Genomic DNA, 23,058 nt, shown 5'->3' with positions numbered 1-23,058 from the left:
AACAATAGATGGCAAAAGAGGAAGGGGACAGCAGAGGATGAGGTGGTTAGATGGAGTCACTGAAGCAGTTGGTGTGAGCTTGAGTGGACTCTGGGGGATGGTGGAGGACAGGAAGGCCTGAGAAATGTTGTCCGTGGGGTTGCGATGCGTCGGATGTGACTTTGCGACTAACAACAACAACAAAAGCTGGGAGATCTGATCATCAATCTCCCACATTACACCCACTCTGGTCGTCACAGACTTCTTGATTTGACAGATAGCTTCTCTGCATCAAGCAAGAAATCTGAATGCTCATTGCTTGCTTCATTCATACGTCAGAAGAAGAAAAACAATGAAGTAATGAACACAAGTGATTCTGTTGAGGGGAAACTTATAACAACATTACAAAAAAACCAGAGCCAAAATTAAGAGGTTTTGGTAAGGCCATTCCCCTGAAATATTGTGTATGAAGAAGGTTGTCTAGAATTACAATTTAACCTGCATGTTGTGACATAAGAAAAATATCAAACTCTTCCAAGAGACTTTGTCATTTGCTGTTGTAGCACTATATACTTTGAAAGCTGAGAGATGAGAAAAGCAAAAGGTCAGAAGCAGCCACATACCTGTTATAGGAAGTAACAAAGAGCTGAAGGTTTTCTTGATTGATGTCCTGTGCAATATGAAGTCTGTATGTCTGGATCAGCTCCAGATTAGCTTGCAGTTCTTCCTGGTGAGGATTGACACTCTATTCAGATACTTGTTAATCATATTATTTTTAAATATATATATTTATTTAGTAGACATACTAGGAAGACATTGTATTAAGCAAAGCAGCAACATACACTTGTGTACTACAGTAAAAGCATACATAGATGTGTTAACAGATCTCTAAACTGTTAAGAGCATGGGACTGGGACTCAGACGATCTGGGTTCTGGTCCCCACTCAGCCATGGAGCCAACTGGGTGACTTTGGGCCAGTCACAGACTCTCAGCCCAACCTACCTCACAGGGTTCTTGTTGTGGGGATAAGATGGAGGAGGAGAATGATGTAAGCTGCCTTGAGCCCTTTGTACGAAAAAGGCAGGATATAAATCCATAAATAAATAAATAAACTGATCTCCTGCATTCCCCATGATAAATCTCAATCTAGAACTGTCAACTAGGGACATGTGAGGAATCCATTTATTTATTTAGTTAGTTAAAACATTTTTACGCCGCCCCCATCGCAACAAAGCCTCAGGGTGGCTCACAGCAAGAACAAAATTATACAATAAAAATATTAAAACCCGGTGCATCTCAGCTTAAAAAATTTAAAATCCTACAAATAAACCATAAATTAACACTTAAAATAAGTTTTAAATAAAAAGGTCTTAGCCTGGCACCGAAAAACAAACAACAAATAATAAATAACATTTGTGGGGGAGAATCCACTGAATTCCCTAGATTCAGCTCCCCAGACTTCAGTCTGCTTTGCAGTGACTCTGAGTATGAGTTCCTGGTAAGCATGCCCAGCATATGTGGGGCACTCATCAAGTATGTACTGAGCCCCATGTGCTGCGCAAGCAGAGTCCCTCTTCCATGTGACATGTAGCTGCTGTTTGGGCTGCTGCATCTAATATGGAGGAAGACTGGTCATGCATGTCTTAGCAGGAAAAGAGCCCTGCATGCACACTGTACAAGCAGCATCCATTTCCTGTGCCACCTGCCCAAAGGTGGAAGAAGGTTGCCAGTTGCACAGGCTTCATTCTGCAACCATTTGTGGACTTCCTCTCACTTCACTCATTTTGCAAGACCAGGCCCAGCAGAAGAGGAAGTCTGCAAATACTGGAAGGATGGATTCTGCTTGGGTCTGTCCTAATACCACCATCACCACAGCTCCATTAAGTATCCACTGTTCTTATAGAGAACTACTGTTCATCACTGTTAACTGAATTAATAAGCATTTCCAATATTAGATCCTGCCATTAACTTACATGACCAAAGTGGTGAGCCAGAACAATGTCCACAATGTTTGTTGTCCACCCAGAAAACTGAAAAGACAATTTGGGTATTTCAGGCAGTAGCACTACACATTTGTATACTAACACAGAACAGGTTACATTACACAAGACTGTTTTTTGGGCCAAGTAGTGAATTCTACTCCAGCAAAGGTTTGAACTCTAGAATTTATATCTGACACAGAATATATATCTGACACAGAATAGCAACTCTGGAAAAAATAAATTTGGTTTTAAGGTGCAACAAAATCTATCCTTGCAGTTAGGTAAGTTTTTACCAAATATATTTTTAAACAGTATCATAAGGTGGCAAACTTTAAAGGATTTTCTATAACAAGACATCAATACATGCAAGTTTAATAGGCTTACAATGTAATTTGTATTTTACAGGACAGCTCACTAATGTCAACATACTAGTCTTTATTAGCTGAATCATAGACATTGTAGACAAGCACTCCATCCTCCTGCTCTTCTCACCTAGGAAACATAGCATGCCACAATGCATATGAAAACAAATCTTTTTTTTCCTTTTGCTCAGGACTATCCCATTATTTCACTTGAATTTTCACTATCTGTTCCATCCACATGTATTTACCATTTTAGTAAATATGTGCTGGCAGTGTTCATATGTCTGTGTGCCATTTGGCTCTATGCCAGCTTTATGACTGGGGATACTACAACTATATAAGGAATCAAAGTGCATGTTGATATTCAATACTGATTAGTGCACCTTTGTGTTTTTATCTCTTTCTCTGGAATTTATTTGAGGGCAAGTGGAACAGGGAAAGGAAGATCCAACCAATACTCAGTTATGTAATGATACTGCAATATATGTTAGCATAAGCATCCCAATTATGGAATAGTCAGTCTCATCCTACCTTGGATGCTGCCCAGTCAATCCAGCCTTTTGCACATGGGTCAACATTAATAAGCACCAGGCCCTCGACCAAATCAGGGTGATTTAACTTAAAAACAAAGACATGGGGAAAAAATCTCTCTTTCATATTCTCCAATATTTGTGCTTTAATGACAAAATGATTTCTGAATTATTCCCAAATGTTAACAGAAACCTAAAGAACTATCAATTAACTTGAATTAACTGCTCCAACATGAACCAACTTTTAATAACAATAGTTAAATTAAAATTTGCAATTTTATAAAAAGAAAATTCCTTTCTTACAAGGGCTTGGGTTATTTACGCTCTCCTGGGTGACAATTATTCACTATATTATACGTGCCAACATTTCTTATTACTACACTTGGAGACATTTAAGTTGTTCAAACAGGGAAATGAGCAAAGGCAAATACTACTTACTGCAAATCTGCTGAGGATATAAGCACCAGCTCCAACTCCAATACCAATAATGGTTTTCAGGCTGGAAGAGAAAGCATCCTTCAAATGGAGAACATTCTTCAATGTCCATACCATATTCAGGGACTATCCTTTTGATTAGCCTCTGTAATGGTCCTCTTCTAGCTGATCAAATACACCATTAACTATCTAGACAACAATTTGTCTTCATGCAGAATAAGCACAGTTGTCCCCTCTCCTCTTAGACAAGAACCAGAGGGTGATACTTAGCACCTGCAGCAACCAAATTAGGAAAAGTCTGTGTCATCCTGTATACTTGCCTCAGGTGTGTAAGAACAGCAGGAAGCATTTCAGCCAGTTCATCAATAGTAGGATACTGATATCTGAAATTATAAAAGGGAAATGCTAGCTAAAAGCCACAGTAGCAGGAACAACTCAACATCTGAAGATTTTATTACAAGTCTACATAGGCCCAGTTTACACAATCACAGGGCACTTAAAATGCCATGCTGTCTTGATAACCACCCTGTATGTTGGAAAGATCAGTATGATTACCCTTGGAAGTGGATTGTTGTGTCAGAAAAATCTGGCCAGGGTGGCTTGTTGTCTGGGCTAACAAACTCTACTACCCCCATGGGTTCTGAATGGCTGGTCAGACTTGGCTATAAGCTACCCTGGCCAGATTCATACAAGATAGCAAGTCGAACATTTTCTGCTGAATGGAATTATGCTAATCCCTCCACATGTGCAGTGGGGGAAATAAGCCACCATGTCTTATTTCCTTTGCTGTGATCAAGCATAGGTCCCTGTCAAACATTCACAGAAGTTTCTACTGACTGAAAGACACAGAACATAAAAGGCCAACTTGTGTCATGAATGTTAATTCTTCTGATATGACATTCAGTCATCTGTGGCACTGTATCAATATGTACCCCAATCTCTCATACGTCTTGAGGGAAACCGATGAAAAGGCAAATATGGGAATTCCAGCTTTCAGTTTGCCTTTCTATTAATTATTTTTTTCAAAGGTATTCCGTTCCACACACTGCCACAACTATAGTAAATGCTGTTCCCATGGAAATAGATCCTGAAGTCCCAGGTTAGAGGGATACTACTGCACTTACCCAGAGGGGAAAGGGGGAGCCCCTTCTTGTTGTCCTGGTGCATCAACATGGCATACAGCAAAGTGTTGGGTGATCTCCTGCATGTCATCGAAGTTGAAGAAAGCATTGAAACAAGATTTATCTGTAAGAGAAATACCAGGAGTAACCAACTGGGGAAGCATTGCTCCATTCCATTATCTGACTCTTGTTTCTCATAGTTGAGCATACAGGTCCATGCCTTGTACTGTGACCTTAGCAAACTAAAACAACTTTTTCTGCACTACAGTTCTCTCTCTTGTCCCTGAAGTCATCAGTAAAACTGCAGCTGAAAAACTAACACACAGATTTGAGCACCTTATCGCCAGATAGCCCAATATCCTGGACTTCTTTTGGCAAAAAGAAGCAAACATAATTCCTGCCTGAAGAAAGCACAGGAGGAATATGTCAAATTAATAGTCTGGTCAGGCCCTTAAACAGACTGGTGTATGTGACATAAGACCACCAACCCTCTTGCATGCCCTCTGTTCTCATAACTTAATCCTTTGACCTCTTCTCCTTAATAGTTACAGTTTCCAAATTTGCAACTGCATGTTAGACACCATCCCAATCAGCAGATAAAGGAACTCTGCAACTTGTTCACTTTTACCTTCATGCTGAGAAGAAAGAAAACTGTCAGTCTTGTTTAGCTCCAGCCTAACACAAAGCTCATCTTAGTTTTGATGGTTTGTAATAGATAGCATTTTTGCCACCATTTGCGTTTTGGCCACCCAAAACACCCAATCAGCCTAAGGTCCCCAGAAGCCTCATCTGGGAATCTCCCCTCCCTCATCTATGCTGACAAAGAGGCATTCCACTGCCTTCAACTTGTCTCTGTGAATGTTAAGGGCCGACTTTGAAGCAATTTTATCTGCTATGCTGGGAATTTCTAATTTAAGTTAACTATCAACCGCATGCTAGAAGAGTGGCTGGAATGTTTGCTGTGACCTTGAGAGAGCGTGGAGTCAGTTGAGAATGAGCACCGAGCATTGCTGGAGGTGTGAGTCTGCAGCACATGTTCAAGCGGCAGAGCCAATGGGCTCTTTCCCTGTGAACCACCTCCTGGGGATATCATGCAGTTTCCTCCAACAATAGGACTTTCAAATTAGGCCCTGGGCAGGGGATTTGATCCCACCCAGGTCCGGGATATGTACTTGGGAGGTATGATATGAGCCAAGTAGGGGAATCTTTGGGAGCTATATAAATGTTATGATGGCAGAGGGAGATATGGCACGCAAGGAGGGCGTGGGGAGAACACAGTCTAGACAATTATTGGCTGTGTCATGTTCCAGCCCTCCTTCCACATACAGATTTGATGGTTGCCAGCTTGCCTTGGGTTTCTTGGTGCTGCACTTAAATGTCAGGTAAGTGCAGAACAAGACTTTTCTCATTCGTGATCTAGTAGCAGATGTAGTGGCCAATCTGGCATGTATAACCAAAACCTTAGGAAGTGAAAAGGGAGGAGCTAGTCTCTTTCAGTTTTGCCTACTTGAAGTACTTAGTTCAGCATCAAGATAGGCTTGAGGGGCAGGTGATGTGTGCTATGGTAGATAATAAATTTTGGTGCTGGGTCAAAAACTTTTTATTTTTCCGGTATTTTGTTAAATATTGTTGTAATGTTAATGATAATAATGTTATTGGATTCTATACTGGTTTTATGTAATTGGTTTTCTGTGATTTGGTTTTATCCCTGTATTATGTATTATTATCATTACTATTGTTATTGTTGGTTGATGTTGTGGTCTGAAGTTAATTGCCCTGTGATATATTCTACGCTTATTATGTTTTTAGACAGTTTTAGATCGTTCATCATTCTGAGAGCTGTTGCTAAACAGTTTATAAAAGCCCTAAATACATACATACATACATACCTTTGCTCTACCAAAACTGTGCAAATACGACTGGTAACAAACAACCCTTTTTCTAATCTCTCTCAGGCAAGTAGCCAGACTACCACCTTTTCCATTCTTTCATTACCCCATTATTTTCTGGGGAATTCTGGCAGCTTTTCCCTGCTCCTTTTCATATCACTTCCCCAGAATGTATAGCTTCAGGAATTAAACAGCTTTTGGCTTGCCTGTCTTTCTCACAAGCTCAGTTAGGCCCATTACCAGCCTTCTGCCCCTCCCATGTCATTCTCTATACAAATTTCCTTCCTACCTCCTTTTTGCTGCCAGAACTATTCTTGCATGTCAATTATACCAAACAACTTCTTTCAATACGTCTGTCTGTAGTACTACTAATGCAAGTTGTGTAATTGACATTTAACCCTATAAAATGCCTTTTGTCTTAAGTTTGACCGTTTGAATGCCTATTTTAATTCCTTTCAATAAATTACAGCTGGGTTAGGCAACTGTGTCCTTAAACTTAGATTCACTTAATGTACCAAACTTGGGATCCTTAGTGGTCAGTGTTTAAGATACCTCTAAATAACAATGCTGCATGTCTGAAAGTGTGCACTCAGGGAATACATCTCTGGAAAAAAGGTAACTTGATAACCCAGAAATAAGAAAACTTACGATTGAGGCCAATATCATGGTATGTGAGGATGACAGGCCTATTTCCTTTTGACATGCCCCGCATAGTGACATGAACTACTCCATATGCAGTCTCGATGTCATGCTCCTATAGAATAAAAAGCCCACCTGATGGTTAGAGTAAACAATCCCTGGGGAGGTGTCTTGGAAAGAAAGTAGTGAGTCCTCAGCAGAACTAATACATAATTACTGAACAACGGAGGAAATCCCTTTTCAACCTGCTCAAATACAAAGGAATTTCCAATTGCAAAAATCTAAAAACCATGTTAGAATAACCCAGATTATGAGATAGATGGGACATTTTACCATATGCGGTGGACATGGCAGAATAAAAAAAATGGAAGCAGATACATGCTGAGATACAGAAAATACTTAAAATTATATTGAATGAATGCTTTCCAAGAACATATTACTGAGTATTGTCTCAGAGACTATCCCCAAAGGTTATGACAGACTTCTGCAAATATATAAAAACATTGGCAAGAGTCATAATCGCCTGAAAGTGGAAAGCTGAAGACTGCCTTCAGTTGGAAGACTGGAAAAACAAACTAGCTGAGTATGCTACAATGGGGAAACTGGTTGTGTCAACAGGAGACCAGTTAAAGAATTTGCTCAAAGAAGGAAGACTTACTATCAACAATTTAAATAATGGTTAAAGAAAATATAATTCTTACAAATGTTTGTGATTACTATTCATTACCAAAGCAATTTTATGATCTATAACTAACTGTATAGGTTCAATAAATATATTACTGAGAATTGAATGGGTTGGATGAGAAAGTGTTTGATAAAAACTTTTGTTTATTGTAAATGTACTTAGACATTTCTTCTTTTTTCCTATTATACTTTCTGAAAGCAAATAAAAAGATTTGGAAAAAAAAGAATAACCCAGATTATATTACAGCTGCAACATTAAACCCTCATGTTTGGCACATTTCAACAGATGCCTTCCCAAACACAGTCTTCAGTAGATGGTGAAACTTGTACAGGAAGATTGCCCTGTGGGCTTGATTTCGGGGTCTGATGCAGTTTTGTTGTATATGTTTGGGTTGTCTAGTCTAGCACATATTCACTTGCTATTTAGTCTCATAGATTTCAGTGGAAATCATTTCTGGAGCACAGATTAATACACAGTGTTTGCTTCTCTCTCTTGCAGCCATCTGGTCAGTCTCTCTCAGACATTAAGGCTAATGATTTAGCAACCATTCCCTCCCACCCATTATCAAGCTGTGTTCTGAAGCAGGTATAAATACATGATGAGACATTTTCATTTTTTTAAAAAAGCAAAACAGAATTAGGGTTGTTCCTAAGCAATGAAGTCCCAGGATGCTTCTTTACATCCAGGAACAAAGAGGGTAACAACCAGTGCAGGGATTCAAAAGAAAGAATCTAAGCAGAGCTGTCACTCTCACCCTCTTTGTCACTGTAGTAGTATATAGAACCATAATTGTAAACATTTAAGGAACTTAGTTTTGAAGCAGTATTTTCATATTGCTTAAAGCCTTTCAAATATTATCACAACACAGCTATAGACAAACTCTGTATCAAATACAAAACACAAGTTATATCACAATAATCAAAAGTCAGATCATCTGCACTGTGTAAAAAAACCCAAACATATTAAACCAGGGGTTATTATGAAGTTTATGCTTGCTATTTGTCTTGCTTTATTTAGCTTAAAATTCTTACTGCTAGTATTTTTTCATTCTGGTTCCTGACTTCCAACAGAGCAGGTCAGATCAGAAAAAGCTGGTCTACATGAGAAAGTTCATAATGAGGGCTTTAAACTAAAGCATACAGGGAAGGGAGATGTATAGCCTGGCATATTATCACCTGACAAAGACTTATATATTTCAACAGAGGAAAAACTTCAAGCAGGTCCCAAAACCAGTCTCCAAAATATGTAGGAAGAAAACCAGGGCACAATGAGAATGAACTTCATTGTCCCTACACCAAAGCCCTGAGTATGGGAAACAAACAACACGAACTTGAGCTCACAGTGTATGAGGGCAATTATGATCTTATACGAATAACAAACTTGATGAGATGACTCGCATGACTGAAACTCTACTATTGATTATATAACCTGTCCAAGAAAAACATTAAGGACAAAAAGGGAGATGGAGTTGCACTATATGTGATAGATACATATCTGCACAGAAATACAAGAGGAACTTAGTAGCTTCACTGAAAGCATCTGGCTTAATTCAAAGGGAGCAAAAAAATAAGAAAAAACAGTTATTGGTATCTATTACCACCCACCCACTCAAAAAGAGTATAGGAATGCAAACTTCAAAAAACAACTTCCCAGTATTTCCAACAAGAACGATATAGTCATCATAGGGGATTTCCATTTCCCTGATTTCTGCCAAACATGGCCACTCCTGACATGCATTGCTGACAACTTCCTCCAGCAGAAGGTAGAGGAAGGAACAAGATGATCAGCTATCCTTGATTTAATACTAACAAGGATAGCCTGGTGGACAAAATAGCAGCCATGGGAACTCTGGGTAACAGTGACCATGCAATACTCAAATTCTCAATAATAAAGGAGACAAAGGTTAACTGCAGCCAAACGTGTATCTTGGACCTCAAGAAAGCCAACTTTGACTAACTCAGAAAATTGATAAGTGAAGTACCATGGCAACTCGCTCTTAAGGGAAAAGGAGTCCAAGAGGGATGGGAAATCTTGAAAAAGAAGATTCTCCAAGCACAACTATGAACAATTCTAACAAGAAAAACGTGTAGAAAACAACAGAGGAAGCCCATGTGACTTCCTGAAAGAAAGAAAAAACATGTACAGGAAGTGGAAGCAGGGCCAGGACACAAAAGAAGAATATAAACAAATAGCAAGGAATTGCAGGGCCGGCATCAGGAAGGCTAAAGCAGGAAATGAACTGAGAATGGCAAGGGATGCTAAGAACAACAAGAAAGCCTTCTTCAGATACATCCAAAACAAGACATGTGAAAGAGAAGGGTGTCCAGCTACTTAAAGTGGGTGGCAGAGTTAAGGAAATAACAGAGGCACTCAATTCCTACTTCATCTCAGCCTTTTCTCACAAGAAAATCTACAACCAAGAGCAAGCTGAAAGTGAGAGAGAGCAGCCCAAGAGTGACAGACAAATGGTCAAGAAATACCTAAATGGAATAAACACATTCAAATCTCCAGGAGCCTGATGAACCTCCATGAAAGAACTAGTGGAAGAACTTTCAGAACCACTGGCTATTATCTTCGTTAATTCTTAGAAAATAACAGAAGTGCCAGATTACTAGAGAAGGGCTAACATTGTCCCATCTTCAAAAATGGGGAAAAAAGGATGAACCTGGGAATGAATGAAAGGATGAATCCTACAGACCAATCCCTGGAAAAATTCCAGGAAAATTATTAAAAAATCATCTTGAAGAAAATGCAGTGATTAATAGAAGCCAACATGGGTTTATCAAAAATAAATTCTATCAGACTAATTTAATCTCATTTTTGACTGGGTAATGTCCCAAAGGGACCGAGGGAACATTGTGGACATAATCTATCTAGACTTTAGCAAAGCTTTCAGCATAGTGGCCCACAACATTCTGATAAGAAAATTAGTAAAAAGTGGTCTAGATAGAAAAACTATGAGGTTGATACAAAATTGGCTGCTAAATCAAACACAAAGAGTGCTCATCAATATCACCTTCTCAAACTAGTGGTGTGCTGCAGGGTTCAGTCCTGGGCCCAGTGCTCTTTAGCATCTTTAGTCATAATTTAGATGAGGAAACACAAGGAAAGATAATCAGACTTGCAGATGATACAAAACTGGGTGTAATAGCAAACTGCTTGGAAGACAGAATGAAGATCCAAGCCGATCTTGATAAGCTTGAATGCTGGGCCGAAAGTAACAAAATGAAATTCAACAGGAACAAATACCAATTCCTCCACCTAGGAAAAAGAACCTAAATGCATTGAAACAATATAGGGAATACATAGCTCAACAGAACTGAAAAGGAAAAAGACCTCGGAATAATTGTGGACAACAGGCTAAATATGAGCCAACAATGCAATGCAGCCACCAAAACAGCAAATGCTATTTTGGGATGCATTAATAGAAGTATTACTTTCAAATCACAAGAACTAGAACACTCCTCACTAGTCAGACTCCATCTGGAATACTTTGTCCAGTTTTGGGCAGCAAGAGTTAAGATGCAGAAAAATTAGAAAGGGGCCACTGTCCTATGAGGAGAGACTGGACACATGGGCATGTTCAGCCTTGAGAAGAGAAGACTGGGGGGGGGGGGCATGATATCCCTCTGTAAGTACCTCAAAGGCTGTCATAAAGAAGAAGGTCAAGATCTCTTTTCACTGATACCAGACTGTAGGACACAGAATAATCAAGTCAAGTTGCGACAACTCAGGTTCAGTCTGGACATCAGGAAAAGTTTCCTTACTGTCAGGGCGATACAACAGTGGAACCAGTTGCCTACAGAGGTTGTGGGCTCTCCCACACTAGAGACATTCAAAAGGAAACTGGACAGCCATCTGAGCGGGATGGTGTAAACTGATGTCCTGCAACAGCTGGGTGTTGGACCTGATGGTCTTTATGGACCCTTCTACCTCTACTATTCTATTTCTATGATTTAATCCTTAGAAGAGGTATTTTGACTTTTTACAATGGGAGAAAAAACTGTACAAAAACCAAGAAACAACAAACAATGGTCAATGGAAACAGTGCAGTCAACTGAGAGACTCCAGAAGCCTGGATTGGAAAGGCAATTTGGGCCTCTGGGCCTGAAGTTTTTGTCCTTGTGCTAAAACTTTGAGGACTTAGAGAAAATGGGAGAGAGTCCCAATGCTCAGAAGGGTAGATGTAACTATGATTTGTTAGAATGAAGCATATGCCCTTCTTCCACTTATCTGCAGGCCTAATGTTAGTACTGTATTTAGTATATTACAAGACTGTATCACTGCTGTGAAGACTGTATCACTGCTGTGTGTGTGAATCACAAATTGTCAATGCATCCAATGCATGTTATTTACATCACAGATGAGTGGAAGTAAGTATGATGTCTGCATGATGTCTGCATCAAGCCAGATTGATGCAAAGTTGTTCAACACTGTCAAGTTCCTATTTATACATATTTCACTGGGCAGATCATGTTATAGACAATACTGATTCAATAGCTACCTAAATGCCCTTTCCCCTCCTCTTCCCAAAAGCTTTTAGACTTAAATAAGTAAGGAAACTGCAGCTACCAAGATAGACAACCTTCATCATAATTTATTCTATGACTGCTGCAGCATTTCATGGAGTTGGATATTGCTCCCCAGGAACTGGCTATGCAACTAAGCAGCACTGAAAGTATTTTCAGAAACAAGCTGAAGGAAGCAAAACAAAATGAAACACAGACTGGGCAACCAGCACTGCAAGTTAACACATGAACCCCCCACCCCATATCCATTTTTACAGACATGCCTTACAAACTTTCACTGAATCAAAATAAAGTTTACTTTTGCAAGTTCAATTTTGTTAAATCAGTGAATGCACTGTAATAATACAGTATCTTTATATGCTTTAAAATTGGTTCAGTGAAAATGACATCCAGACTAAAGGGCACTGGCTGATGCTTCTAAACATTTTCGCCAAACATGTTATAAATAAACTAAATTAGATTTGGATTGGATTTAAAACAGCAGATGGCATCAGACTCCCATTTATCTTGCAATATCTTTTTCCTCTGGGGAGACAGCAGTCCTGCCCTAGAAGATTCTTTAGGTAAACATAGTGTGACATCTGATTGCTTTTTGAAAAAAGCAGGTTGCTTACCTGTAACTGATGTTCTTCGAGTGGCCATCTGTGCAGTCACACATATGGGTTCTGTGCCAGCGCAGTGCCTTTGGCTGGAAGATTGATAGCTAACAGTTGGTGGGAAAACTCCGCTCCCCTTCCCCCTAGCAGTATATATGGAGCAGGGTGTCCACCATTTTCCAGTCTTTAATAGACCGGACATTCGCTCTCTACAGAAAAATAAATTACAGCTAGACTAAACAGAAAAAATTTGTCGGTACTGAAGAAAGAATAGAGCCACCAAGACACCAAGCGGGGCTGGCGGGTGGGTTGTGTGACTGCACAGATGGCCACTCGAAGAACATCAGTTACAGGTAAGCAACCTGCTTTTCTTCATTGTGGCCTCTGTACATCACACATATGGGTAGAATAACAAGCTTACCCAAAATGGTGGAGGGAGGTGTCATCAACGAAGAATAGTTGAAAGAATGGTTCTGCCAAAGGAGCAGTCCTGTCTAGCACGAACATCCAGTCTATAATGCCTAGTGAAAGTACATGGAGTAGCCCAGGTGGCAGCTCTACAGACATCCTCAGTCGGAACTCCTGACGCAAAAGCTGAGGAAGCAGCTACAGCTCTAATAGAATGACCCCGGGGAACTGTAGGTAAGTCTATCTTGGCCAACTGATAGGACAGAGTAATAGTGTGAACTATCCATTTGGACAGTCTCTGAGCAGTAACTGGGAAGCCTTGATTTTGTTCCGAGTATTTAATGAAGAGCCTACTGGAAAGTCGAATAGACTCAGTCCTCAATCTATAGAAGGCTAGACAGCACCGGACATCGAGAGTATGCAGGGATCTCTCAATCAGATTTGAAGGAGACGGGAAAAAGGCAGGCAGGATAATCTCCTGGTCCATGTGAAAAGACGTGGCCACTTTTGGAAGAAAAGACAGATCCATTTGCAGAACTACCTTCTCTTTGAGAAAGTTCAAAAATGGAGGGTCTACCCTGAGGGCACAGAATTCATTAGATCTCCGGGCTGAAGTAACTGCTACAAGGAAAGCAGTTTTCCAAGAAACAAGACCTAAGTCAATTGTTGCCAAGGGTTCAAAAGGAGGTCTTGTCAGTGCCTGTCACGTAGGCAAAAGCGGTCTGACCGTCAGATGGAGGTTGCAGAGTCCCTTAAGAAATCTCTTAACCAATGGTTGAGAAAAAATGGAAGAACCCTGCACTGTACTGCGGTAATAGGAAATTGCCGCTGTATACACTCTTATGGAGGATGGTTTAAGTCCAGAACGGTGGAGTTCTAAAAGGAACTGGAGGATATGATCTATGGATGCAGAATTCGGTGAAAATGAGTGAGATTCAGCAAAACTAGAGAATCTACACCACTTCGCTGTATACGATTTTCGAGTGGACAACCTTAGCGCAGAATCAAGAATATATTGGATGTCCAGATGAAGAACTCGCGAAGCCAACAGAAGATTCGTCGGATCCGAGGACGTAGAGGAGGTAGATGGATTCACAGCGTGGAATGGTATGTCGGATCTAGGGATAGGATCAGTAGGAACTGCAGATGGCGTTGGTACCGGGCCGACGTTGACTGCTACCAAATTCGCCAGGCTGTCAGTTTCAGCGACGCTAGATCTGGGTGCTGGATCGTGCCCTCCTGCTGAGTTATGAGATAAGGAATGGGAGGGAGTTGAAGGTATTTCTCTCGAGAAATGTGAAGAAGTGTCGAGAACCATGGCTGGCGTGGCCACCAAGGAGTTATCAGCAGTCCTGTGGCCCCGTCGTGAATTATCTTTGCTATTACTCTCATGATGAGGGGAATCGGGGGAAAGCGTAAAATGTCATATCGTTCCAAGGGATCATAAAGGCATCCCCAGACGACCCCCGTTCGATTCCCGCTCTTTAGCAAGAAGTCGTGCACATCCTGTTTTGTCGGTGGCGAATAGGTCTATATCTGGGAGGCCCCATCGCTGGAACAGCCTGTTGCATGTCTGACGGTCCAGTTCCCATTCGTGCGACTTGGACATGTGTCTGCTTAAGAGATCTGCTTCCACATTGTCCGTACCCGCTAGATGTACTGCTATCAGGGTAATATCTCTCGGTATGCACCACTCCCAGATTTGCATTGATAGCCGGGCTAACGTTGGTGACTTTGTCCCCCCTTGCTTGTTCAAGTAAAAGACTGTGGCAATGTTGTCCAAGGTTATCTGGACGACTCGACAGCAAAGCACGTCCTCGAATGATTGCAGTGCTTTGAATACTGCAAGAAGTTCCAGGAAGTTGATATGATTCCTGGACTCCTGTCGGTTCCATACGCCCTGCATGTGTAGGCCAGAGCACAGGGCTCCCCATTCCAGCAGAGACGCATCGGTACCGAGAGTCACTGTAGGGTACCGAGCTCAGAACAGAACTCCGATGTTTAGGTTTTCTGATGCCGTCCACCATAGTAGAGATTGTAGGACGGAGGACAGGAGTCGAATTCACTTCATAGGTAAATCCGTCTGTGGCTGGAACATTCTGTTGAAGAACAGTTGAAGGGGGCGAAGCCGAAGTTTGGCATATGGAACTACAGCAATGGATGCTGCCATGTGCCCCAAAAGTCTTCGAACAGATCAGGCAGGAACAGTTCCGTCTCATTGAATTTGGTGGATGTGTTGAGCGATAGTGCGTTGTCTGTCTTGAGGGAGGAAGGCCTTCGCCACCGTAGAATCCAGCCGGGCTCCAACAAAGTTGATCATCTGCGTAGGGACAAGAGAAGATTTCTCACGATTAATGCAGAGTCCAAGGTCCTGCAATAAGTCACAAGCCATATTTACAGAGGAGCGAAGTCCTTCTCTAGTCCGGGAAACCAACAGCCAGTCATTGAGGTAAGGGTATATCTGAACTCCGCGGAGTCGAAGGTACGCGCAGACAGGGGCCATACACTTCGTGAAGACCCTCGGGGCAGTGGCCAGTCCAAACGGGAGCACCGTGAATTCGTAGATTTCAGAAGCAACCGCGAAACGGAGGAAATGCCTATGACATGGATGGATCGAAATATGAAAATAGACATCCCTTAAGTCCAGTGAGGCGAACCAATCCTCTCTCCCCAGCAACGGCAGGATATTTTGAAGTGTGGTCATCCAAAACTTCTTTGGTGTTATAAATTTATTGAGAGCTCTCAGGTCCAACATCGGTCAAAGACCTCCGTTTCGTTTTGGAACCGTAAAATATCTAGAATAGAAGCCGTGGAGTCCTTCTGATAAAGACAAGCAACAAATGGCTCCTTTAGAAAGGAGTTGGTGAACCTCGTCTAATAATACCGGTGAGCATGGAGTGAACCGGATAGAACTCGATGATGGAATGATGTCGAATTCAATTCTATATCCATGCTGGATGATGGATAACACCCACCCATCAGATGTAATGGACTCCCAAACAGGGAGTTGGCTTTTCAGCCGGTCCCCAAATGAGAGGGGGGAGGGTGGGGTTTGAAGGAGAGGAAAGGTTCGCCCGCCCCATCAGTGCTGGCGTTTGTCTCCGTCAAAGCAGCGGCGGCCTTGCTGGAATCGCTGGGGTGGTTGTTTGCGGCGTTGCTGACAATGCTGTGGCTGTTGGCGGGGTGGGTATTGCTGTCGGTATTGTGGACAGGTCCACGACCACTTACATCGAAGAAGAGGTTCCATCTCCATACACCAGGCCATCATCCTTGACTCATGGATCTTCTTCAACTTGTGGTCGGTCTTTGCATTGAAGAGGCTGGACCCATCAAAGGACATCTCCTCGATCCTCCTCTTCATCTCTTCCAGAAAGTTGCAGTTACACAACCAGGCGTGTCTCTGGAGAGAGATGGCACCGACGAGAGCCCTCGAGTCCATGTCCACACGATGTCTAGCTGTGGATAGCTGTTGTACCGCGACCTGCATTGCCTCCTTTACGAATACCCGCGCTAGGTCACCTTGATTATCTGGGAGGGCGGTGATGATGTTGTCCAGGCGCTGCATTATAAAGTGTTGATAACGCGCCAGGGTCACCTCATAATTAGAGATTCTTAGGCCGAGTCCCGAAGCTGCATAGACCCAGCACGCGAGGGAGTTGATCTTCCTTCCCTCTTTGTCGCAGGGCGCTGTGTGACCCCGTGCCTCCCGGCCTTGAGAAGATTCCACTACCACCGAGTTCGGTTTGGGGTGGCGGAGGAAGAATGGAATGTCCCCCTCCCGAACTCTGTACATAGCTTAATATCTTCTCGAGGTCGGTTGAGGTTGGTCCCATGGTTGGGTCATCGCTTGCCGAAGAGTGGTAAAGTGATGGAGGTCGATTGTTTGCCCCGCACTACATCGTAGAAATGATCAGTGCTGGGACCAGGTTGTTGATTTGCCTTGATTTCCAGCGACTTCACCAGCCTGGACATCAATTCAGCAAATGAGATGTGCGGCTCTTCTGGTGATCGACCTCAGACTTGTCCAAGTCCACTCAATATGGAGACGGGATGCTGGAAGAAGAGTCCCCTGGCAACTGCGATCTACTGCTCTCCTGAGACGGAGCACGCCCGGCTTCTCTCGAGGCCGTAGAATGAGGTCAATCCCGAGGAGCTGGTGGAGAGGATCAGCCTCTAGCAGCCGGGTAGTATCCGACGGATAGTCGGGCCATCTCGGTACGAAAGAGTACCAGGAATGGTACCAGTCATCGGAACGGGCTTCAGAAGACCGGCTCCTATGGCTTCTCAGTGGGGACAATCCAGTTCCAGTGTCGAGCCGAACAGGCGGCATAGGTGTCAGGGACCGGGCCCTCGGCAGGGAGTCTTGAATCTCACCATCGGAAATCGAACCGCAAGGTGGATCCTGGTGCAGTTCAGATCCCGTACGGTGTGGAGAGGCTGGAGGAGTAACTCTCATCGCCGCCTGAATGGCCGGACCCGAAGGCGTTAGACCGAGGAAGCCGCCGAACCCGAGTGTCGGTGTTTCGAATGCTCGGGTTTCTTTGGTTTTTTAGCCGGTTTTTCAGCCTTATCCCTTTTGGCCTTCTTGAGCACAGATGGCTTCTCAGGGACACTGTGCTTCCTCTTTTCCTGCTGTTTCTTGGGCAGGGAAACAGGCTGATCACCCATGGCAGGAGCACCTTCACCTAAAGGGCGTGAGGGCGGAGCAGCAGAGAAAGGGGCCGGATGTTGCGGTGGATCGGCTGAAGATGGATGGCAGTCAGGTGGAGCTGAAGTTGTAGCAGGCTTAGCCACCAGCCGGTCCAATTGTAAGAGAGCCTGGTCCCACAGGAGCTTACATAAGCGGTTCTCCCTATTCTTCCCGGCCTGTTTAGAGAAGGCCAGACAATGGCCGCATTTGTCCGTCCTGTGACCCTCCCCTAAACAGAGGAGGCATAGGTTGTGCGGGTCTGCAGCGGGCATTTTGGAGTCACACTCTCCGCACTTGCGGAATGCTGCTCGTTGCGCCATCGCAGAAGAAGAAAAAAGGAGGGTAGTATAGCGGGAGTAGATTATATATAGGAACAAGAAGAACAAGAAAAAACGGAGAGAGTAACTGGAACAATAAGAGCAATATAACTAGGGATACTAACTTGGAAAAAGAGAAGAAGAGTTCGAAGCAAGAGAGCACGAGGAACGATCTAAGCGAGAGCGAAGTGGCACGAGGCACAACAAACGGCAGTCGCAAAGACTGGAAAATGGCGGACACTCTGCTCCATATATACTGCTAGGGGGGAGGGGGAGGAATTTTCCCACCAAACCGTTAGCTATCAATCTTTCAGCCAAAGGCACTGCGCAGGCGCAGAACCCGTATGTGTGATACACAGAGGCCACGATGAAGAAACAATATACTGTTGACATCCCACATGAGGACAGTATGCAGCTGTTGACTGTACTGTGTTCATATTTGATGGATAAGGAAACTGCTCTCTGTTATAAAGGAGAAGAGGAAAGAATGAGTTATCCAATTATGTATAGGAAGTTGTATGGATTGCAAGAAACGGTAGTTTCCTTAGTTACAAACACACACACACAGTCTCAGTAAAAACTATTTGGCAGGAAAATATTAGAGAAAGTTTGAGATGTGAGTGAAGAAATACAGAATAATTCAAAAAGTATGTATTTTGTCTTGCAGGTGATTTCAGGAATCAAGTTTCATTTGGAAAAAAAATGTGGAAAGTTACTTTAGTTTAAACTAGCACACAAAACTGAATTATTCATTCCCATGCAGTGCAGAAATATTAATAGAACACCACCATTTATGCAAGCAAACATTGGTTTCTATGGTATTTTGTATAAATATAGCAAGGTGTAAATTAAGAGTGAAGTTTTGTGAAAACCAAACATTATGTGGAGATAAATTTTCAAGCAAATGATGTGAGTCTCAAAGACTTAGAATGCACCTAAGATCAGAGTCCAGTCAGCAGTTTTGTCTATATATTCCTGTTTCCTGGTTTAACTTTGCAGAGGCTGCATGCTGTCTTATATTTACTATCACAGCTGCCCACTGAAGGAGAATGAGATGAATCCAGCTCTTGCTCAAAATACACAGTACAGAATGAACTTAAAATCAGACTATGAAATCTGTAAATCCCTAACGTTGGTGAAGCTGCTTTAAAAGGCTTCCCATTCCCAGATTATCTTGAGTAAAAACACATCCTTAAATCAAGAATGCATTTATTTCCCCAATCCCCGTATCTTAGAGTGAAATACTGATTTCAAAACTACTAAGAAGTAAAACTGTTAACAAGTTAGTCTGAATATAAGGTGGCTAAAAGAAAATTAAACTGAAACTAGGGCAAGTAGGAGGAGGGTATCTAATCCTTTCATCAAAGTTGGTAGATCAAAGCTGAATCTGTATAATCTGGAGAAAAGACTATACAGAAGACAAGAAAAGATGGGTCTATATCTTTACAGTGCAATCCTACATATGTCCGCTCTGAAGTAATGCCTATAGTTCCAAGTTCAATGAAGATTAAAAGTAGGCCAGTAAATCTATTCTTGTGTATAGCACGACAGCTATGCTAGGCTATAGTCTTATTAGCATTATTATGTGGTAGAGAATGCAAAAGGAGTTTAAAGGTAAGTACTGTTTTACCTGATATCTCATTCCACTGAGTAACTGTGATGCAATATAGCGTGGTGTAGAAGAACCGTTCTTATTCCCACTCAGCCATGGAGTTAACTGGGTGACTTTGGGCTAGCCACAGATTTGACTCTACCCTCAGGGTGGCTCACACTACTTGAGGTCTAGACAGTGGAAATGTTGGACAGTACTTAATCAGTCCATTCTCTTTTCCTGATGTCCCTTTATAGGATCTAAAGAATTATCCCTCAATCTCTACCCTTCCCTGTTCTACAGTGTCTCCCTCCTGCTCCAAGACAGTTTATTTCCTATTCTGTGCCTGAGTAATCTTGCATGGTGACTTTGACAGTTCAGAGGCCTCTCCTAATTCTTCCTCTTCTCCTTCCCTCTCCAAATCTAAACTAGCTAGGTAGGTAGGGAGACAGTTACCTGGCAGAGCTGGTCTTCCTCTCTACATTAGTCAGGGTAGGCATGCTGTGTCTTCAGGAATCAGTGGGACAGGGTACCCACACATATCCAGCTTCAACTTTTTTTTTGACCTTAAGTTTCAAAGTGAAAAAATCAAAGCTACCTCCTTACTCAACCTGGAAGAACACAGATCCTTAGCTGAAGATTAGCAGCAGAGATCATCTTTGTCCAAATGCTTCCACTCCAGTTTTGAGTTACCATTGTCTTACACCTTCAATAGTCTTAGTCTTAATATCCTTCCCAATTTCCTGTTCTGAGAAAGGAGACAGGGAAGGAAGGGTCACTACTCCAAAGCAGTTCTGCCATGAACAGAAACTGTGCTTATCTGCAGTCACATGTGCCTTGCCAAGCACCAATTATCCTTCCTTCCCTGCTGGCTCAGGGAGAGTAGAAGTGCACCTGGAGACCTGGATGCTCATTCACCTTGACAGATGAGATACAGTGAGCTCTGTCTCTCCTACTGTTCCCAACAAAGTACTACAGATGTTAACAGGAGGAAAGAAATTAAAGACATGGCCTAGGTGTCCTTCAGCTTCCGAAAAAAACAGCACCCAGTAAATCTACTGGAACAAGGAATGCATGATCTTTAAAGCAGTTTGGGAACAGTCACATACAACCCTTCATTGTGTTAGTCATGTCTCTAAAATTAGGGTTGTCATGATGTTATCACCAAACACTGACAACACTTTGTAACTACACTGAAACATTGTTGGTGAGGTTTCATAATGTAATCAATTTATAAAAACATTATTGCACAGTCAGCTTGGTTTTCACAGGTTCTCTTTTTGCCTCCCTTGGGTTATGTATTCTCCTTGTAAAATCCATTTCTGGCAAGGCAATGGCATGAGACAAAAAATCAATTTATTAATGACAGTCTAGCCATAACTATCTCTATCTCTTTTCCTTCACCTCCCATATTTACCAATAAGGTCTTTTACAAAAGCAGACAGACAAACAAAAAACAGTTGTGATAGGTAACAGAGTAAGATGAAGATGAGATTGTTCCCAGGTAAAATGACTGGCATTATTTGTTTTTGCAGGCACCACAGGAGAAATGAAGTAATTTGTGAAACAGTAATCATATCCATTTCAGTTCTTGAATATTCAGACTGTTATTATAAAATACCACACTGCCAAATGTTCACATACTGTACCAGGAGATTGGAGAATGGCTATTGTAACATCAATTTTTGAAAAGAGATCCAAGGGAGATCTGAGGAATCACTGGCCACCTAGCTTAACATCTGTTCAGGGTGGACTGGTAGAAAGTAAGACGCAAGACATAATCAGTAAGCACACAGAGGGACAAGGGGAAAAGAATCAACATGAATTCCACAAAGTAAGTGCAGCCTCATCAGCCTCTTACAGTTACTGAGACTGTCAATAGCATATGATCCAGTAGACACTGTTTACCTGGACTTCTAAAAGGCTTTTGACAAAGTCCCTCACCAAAGATTCCTGAGCAAATTTCAAAGTCACAGAATGAAGAGAGGGGTTCTCTCTCTCATGAATCAATAACTGGTTAAAGAACAGAAAGCAGAGAGTAGGAATAAATAGTAATTCCTCCCAATGAAGCAAAGTCACCAGTGGGGACTTATCAAGTCCTGTATTAGAACCAATGTTCTTCAACCTATTCATAAATGATCTGGAATTAGGAGTAAGCAGTAAAGTGGCCAAATTTGCTGATGACAGCAAATTATTTATGGTGGGTAAGACTAAAAGGGCTTGTGAGGAACTCCAAATGGATCTTTCCAAACCAAGAAGAATGGACATCACAATGGCAAAAGTAGTTCAGTGTAAGCAAATGTAAAGTAATGCATGTTGAGGTAAAAATCCCAACTTCAAATTTAAGCCAATGGGATCAGAGCTAGCAGTGACTGATCAAGAAAGGGACCTTGGGGTTGTAGTGAACAGCTCAATGAAAATGTTGGCCCAGTGTGCAGCTGCTCTGATAAAGGAAATTTCCATGTTAGACATAATTAGAAAAGTAATTGAAAATAAAACTTCCAAGCACATACTTCCCTTTTTCAAATCTTTGGTGGGACCATACTTAGAATATTGTGTACAGTTCTGGTCACTGCACCTTGAAAAGGACATTACTGAGCCGGAAAAAGTGCAAAGAAGGGCAACTAAAATGATGAAGGGGTTGGAGCAACTCCTCCATGAGGAATGGCTGTAACAGCTGGGATTGTTTAGCTTGGAAAAAAGGTAGGTGTTTAAAATTATGCATAGTGTGAAAAAGTAGAGAGGGAGACATTTATCTTTTTTTGCATAATAATAAAACCTGGGGTCATCCTATGAAACTGATTTCTGGGAGATCCAGGACAGATAAAAGGAAGTACTTCTTCACACAGCACATAGTTAAACTATGGAATTCACTGACACAAGAAGTAGTGATGGCCACCAATTTGCATCTTTTTAACAGGAAACTGGACAAATGCAGGCAGAAGAAGACTGCTAGCCTTGCTGGCTATGTGTTGCCTCTGTTGTCAGAGGTGGCTTATCTGTGTACACCACTTGCTGAAGAGGCAGAACTCTTGAGGGATCCTGTGGGAAGCTGCCTTGCCACCATGTGAACAGACTGCTGGAGTGGATAGACCACAGTTATGATCAGCATGGCCTTTCTTATGTTTATAGGAAGCCTGCTTCTCTACTTTATATAATGCTGTAAGATACTTTCCCCCTATTTATGGCTTAATGTATGTTGTGAAGCAAATATGATGTACAAATCACAATACTATTATTGTTTTGACTACAAAGTTCCAAAGATTTGAATCAATATTGTTCTTATATACACCTTACTTTTTTC

The 23,058-nt window shown here is 42.0% G+C and overlaps 1 protein-coding gene and 2 long non-coding RNA genes across 5 annotated transcripts in view; 1 reads left to right on the top strand and 2 right to left on the bottom strand.

The window, feature by feature from the left end:
• The window catches only part of NDRG3 (NDRG family member 3), a 38,474-nt gene that overhangs the window by 8,946 nt on the left and 6,470 nt on the right, over nt 1–23,058 (bottom strand). For 2 of the 3 annotated variants that reach the window (XM_044447641.1, XM_044447640.1), the window contains exons 3-9: nt 6,948–7,053; nt 4,414–4,534; nt 3,610–3,672; nt 3,293–3,353; nt 2,856–2,942; nt 1,954–2,010; nt 603–706 (exon numbers count right to left, since the gene is read on the bottom strand). In XM_044447641.1, coding sequence (XP_044303576.1) covers nt 603–706; nt 1,954–2,010; nt 2,856–2,942; nt 3,293–3,353; nt 3,610–3,672; nt 4,414–4,534; nt 6,948–7,053 — 599 coding nt within the window. Of the gene's footprint in view, nt 1–602; nt 707–1,953; nt 2,011–2,855; nt 2,943–3,292; nt 3,354–3,609; nt 3,673–4,413; nt 4,535–6,947; nt 7,054–12,766; nt 12,798–23,058 lie in introns of those variants that run through there. The other variant, XM_044447642.1, reaches the window with a different exon arrangement.
• LOC123032027 lies at nt 5,661–23,016 on the top strand. The gene is made up of 2 exons (XR_006416434.1): nt 5,661–5,792; nt 22,675–23,016. It is a non-coding gene; the product is annotated as an uncharacterized LOC123032027 (long non-coding RNA).
• On the bottom strand, nt 18,213–22,419 carry LOC123032028. The gene is made up of 2 exons (XR_006416435.1): nt 20,211–22,419; nt 18,213–18,625 (listed from the first exon to the last, which is right to left on the bottom strand). It is a non-coding gene; the product is annotated as an uncharacterized LOC123032028 (long non-coding RNA).

The sequence above is a fragment of the Varanus komodoensis genome, unplaced genomic scaffold (genome assembly GCF_004798865.1).
Source record: "Varanus komodoensis strain SLA01 unplaced genomic scaffold, ASM479886v1 scaffold52, whole genome shotgun sequence".
In the NCBI taxonomy this organism is placed as follows: Eukaryota; Metazoa; Chordata; class Lepidosauria; order Squamata; family Varanidae; genus Varanus; species Varanus komodoensis.
This window is presented reverse-complemented; position numbering and strand designations above follow the sequence as displayed.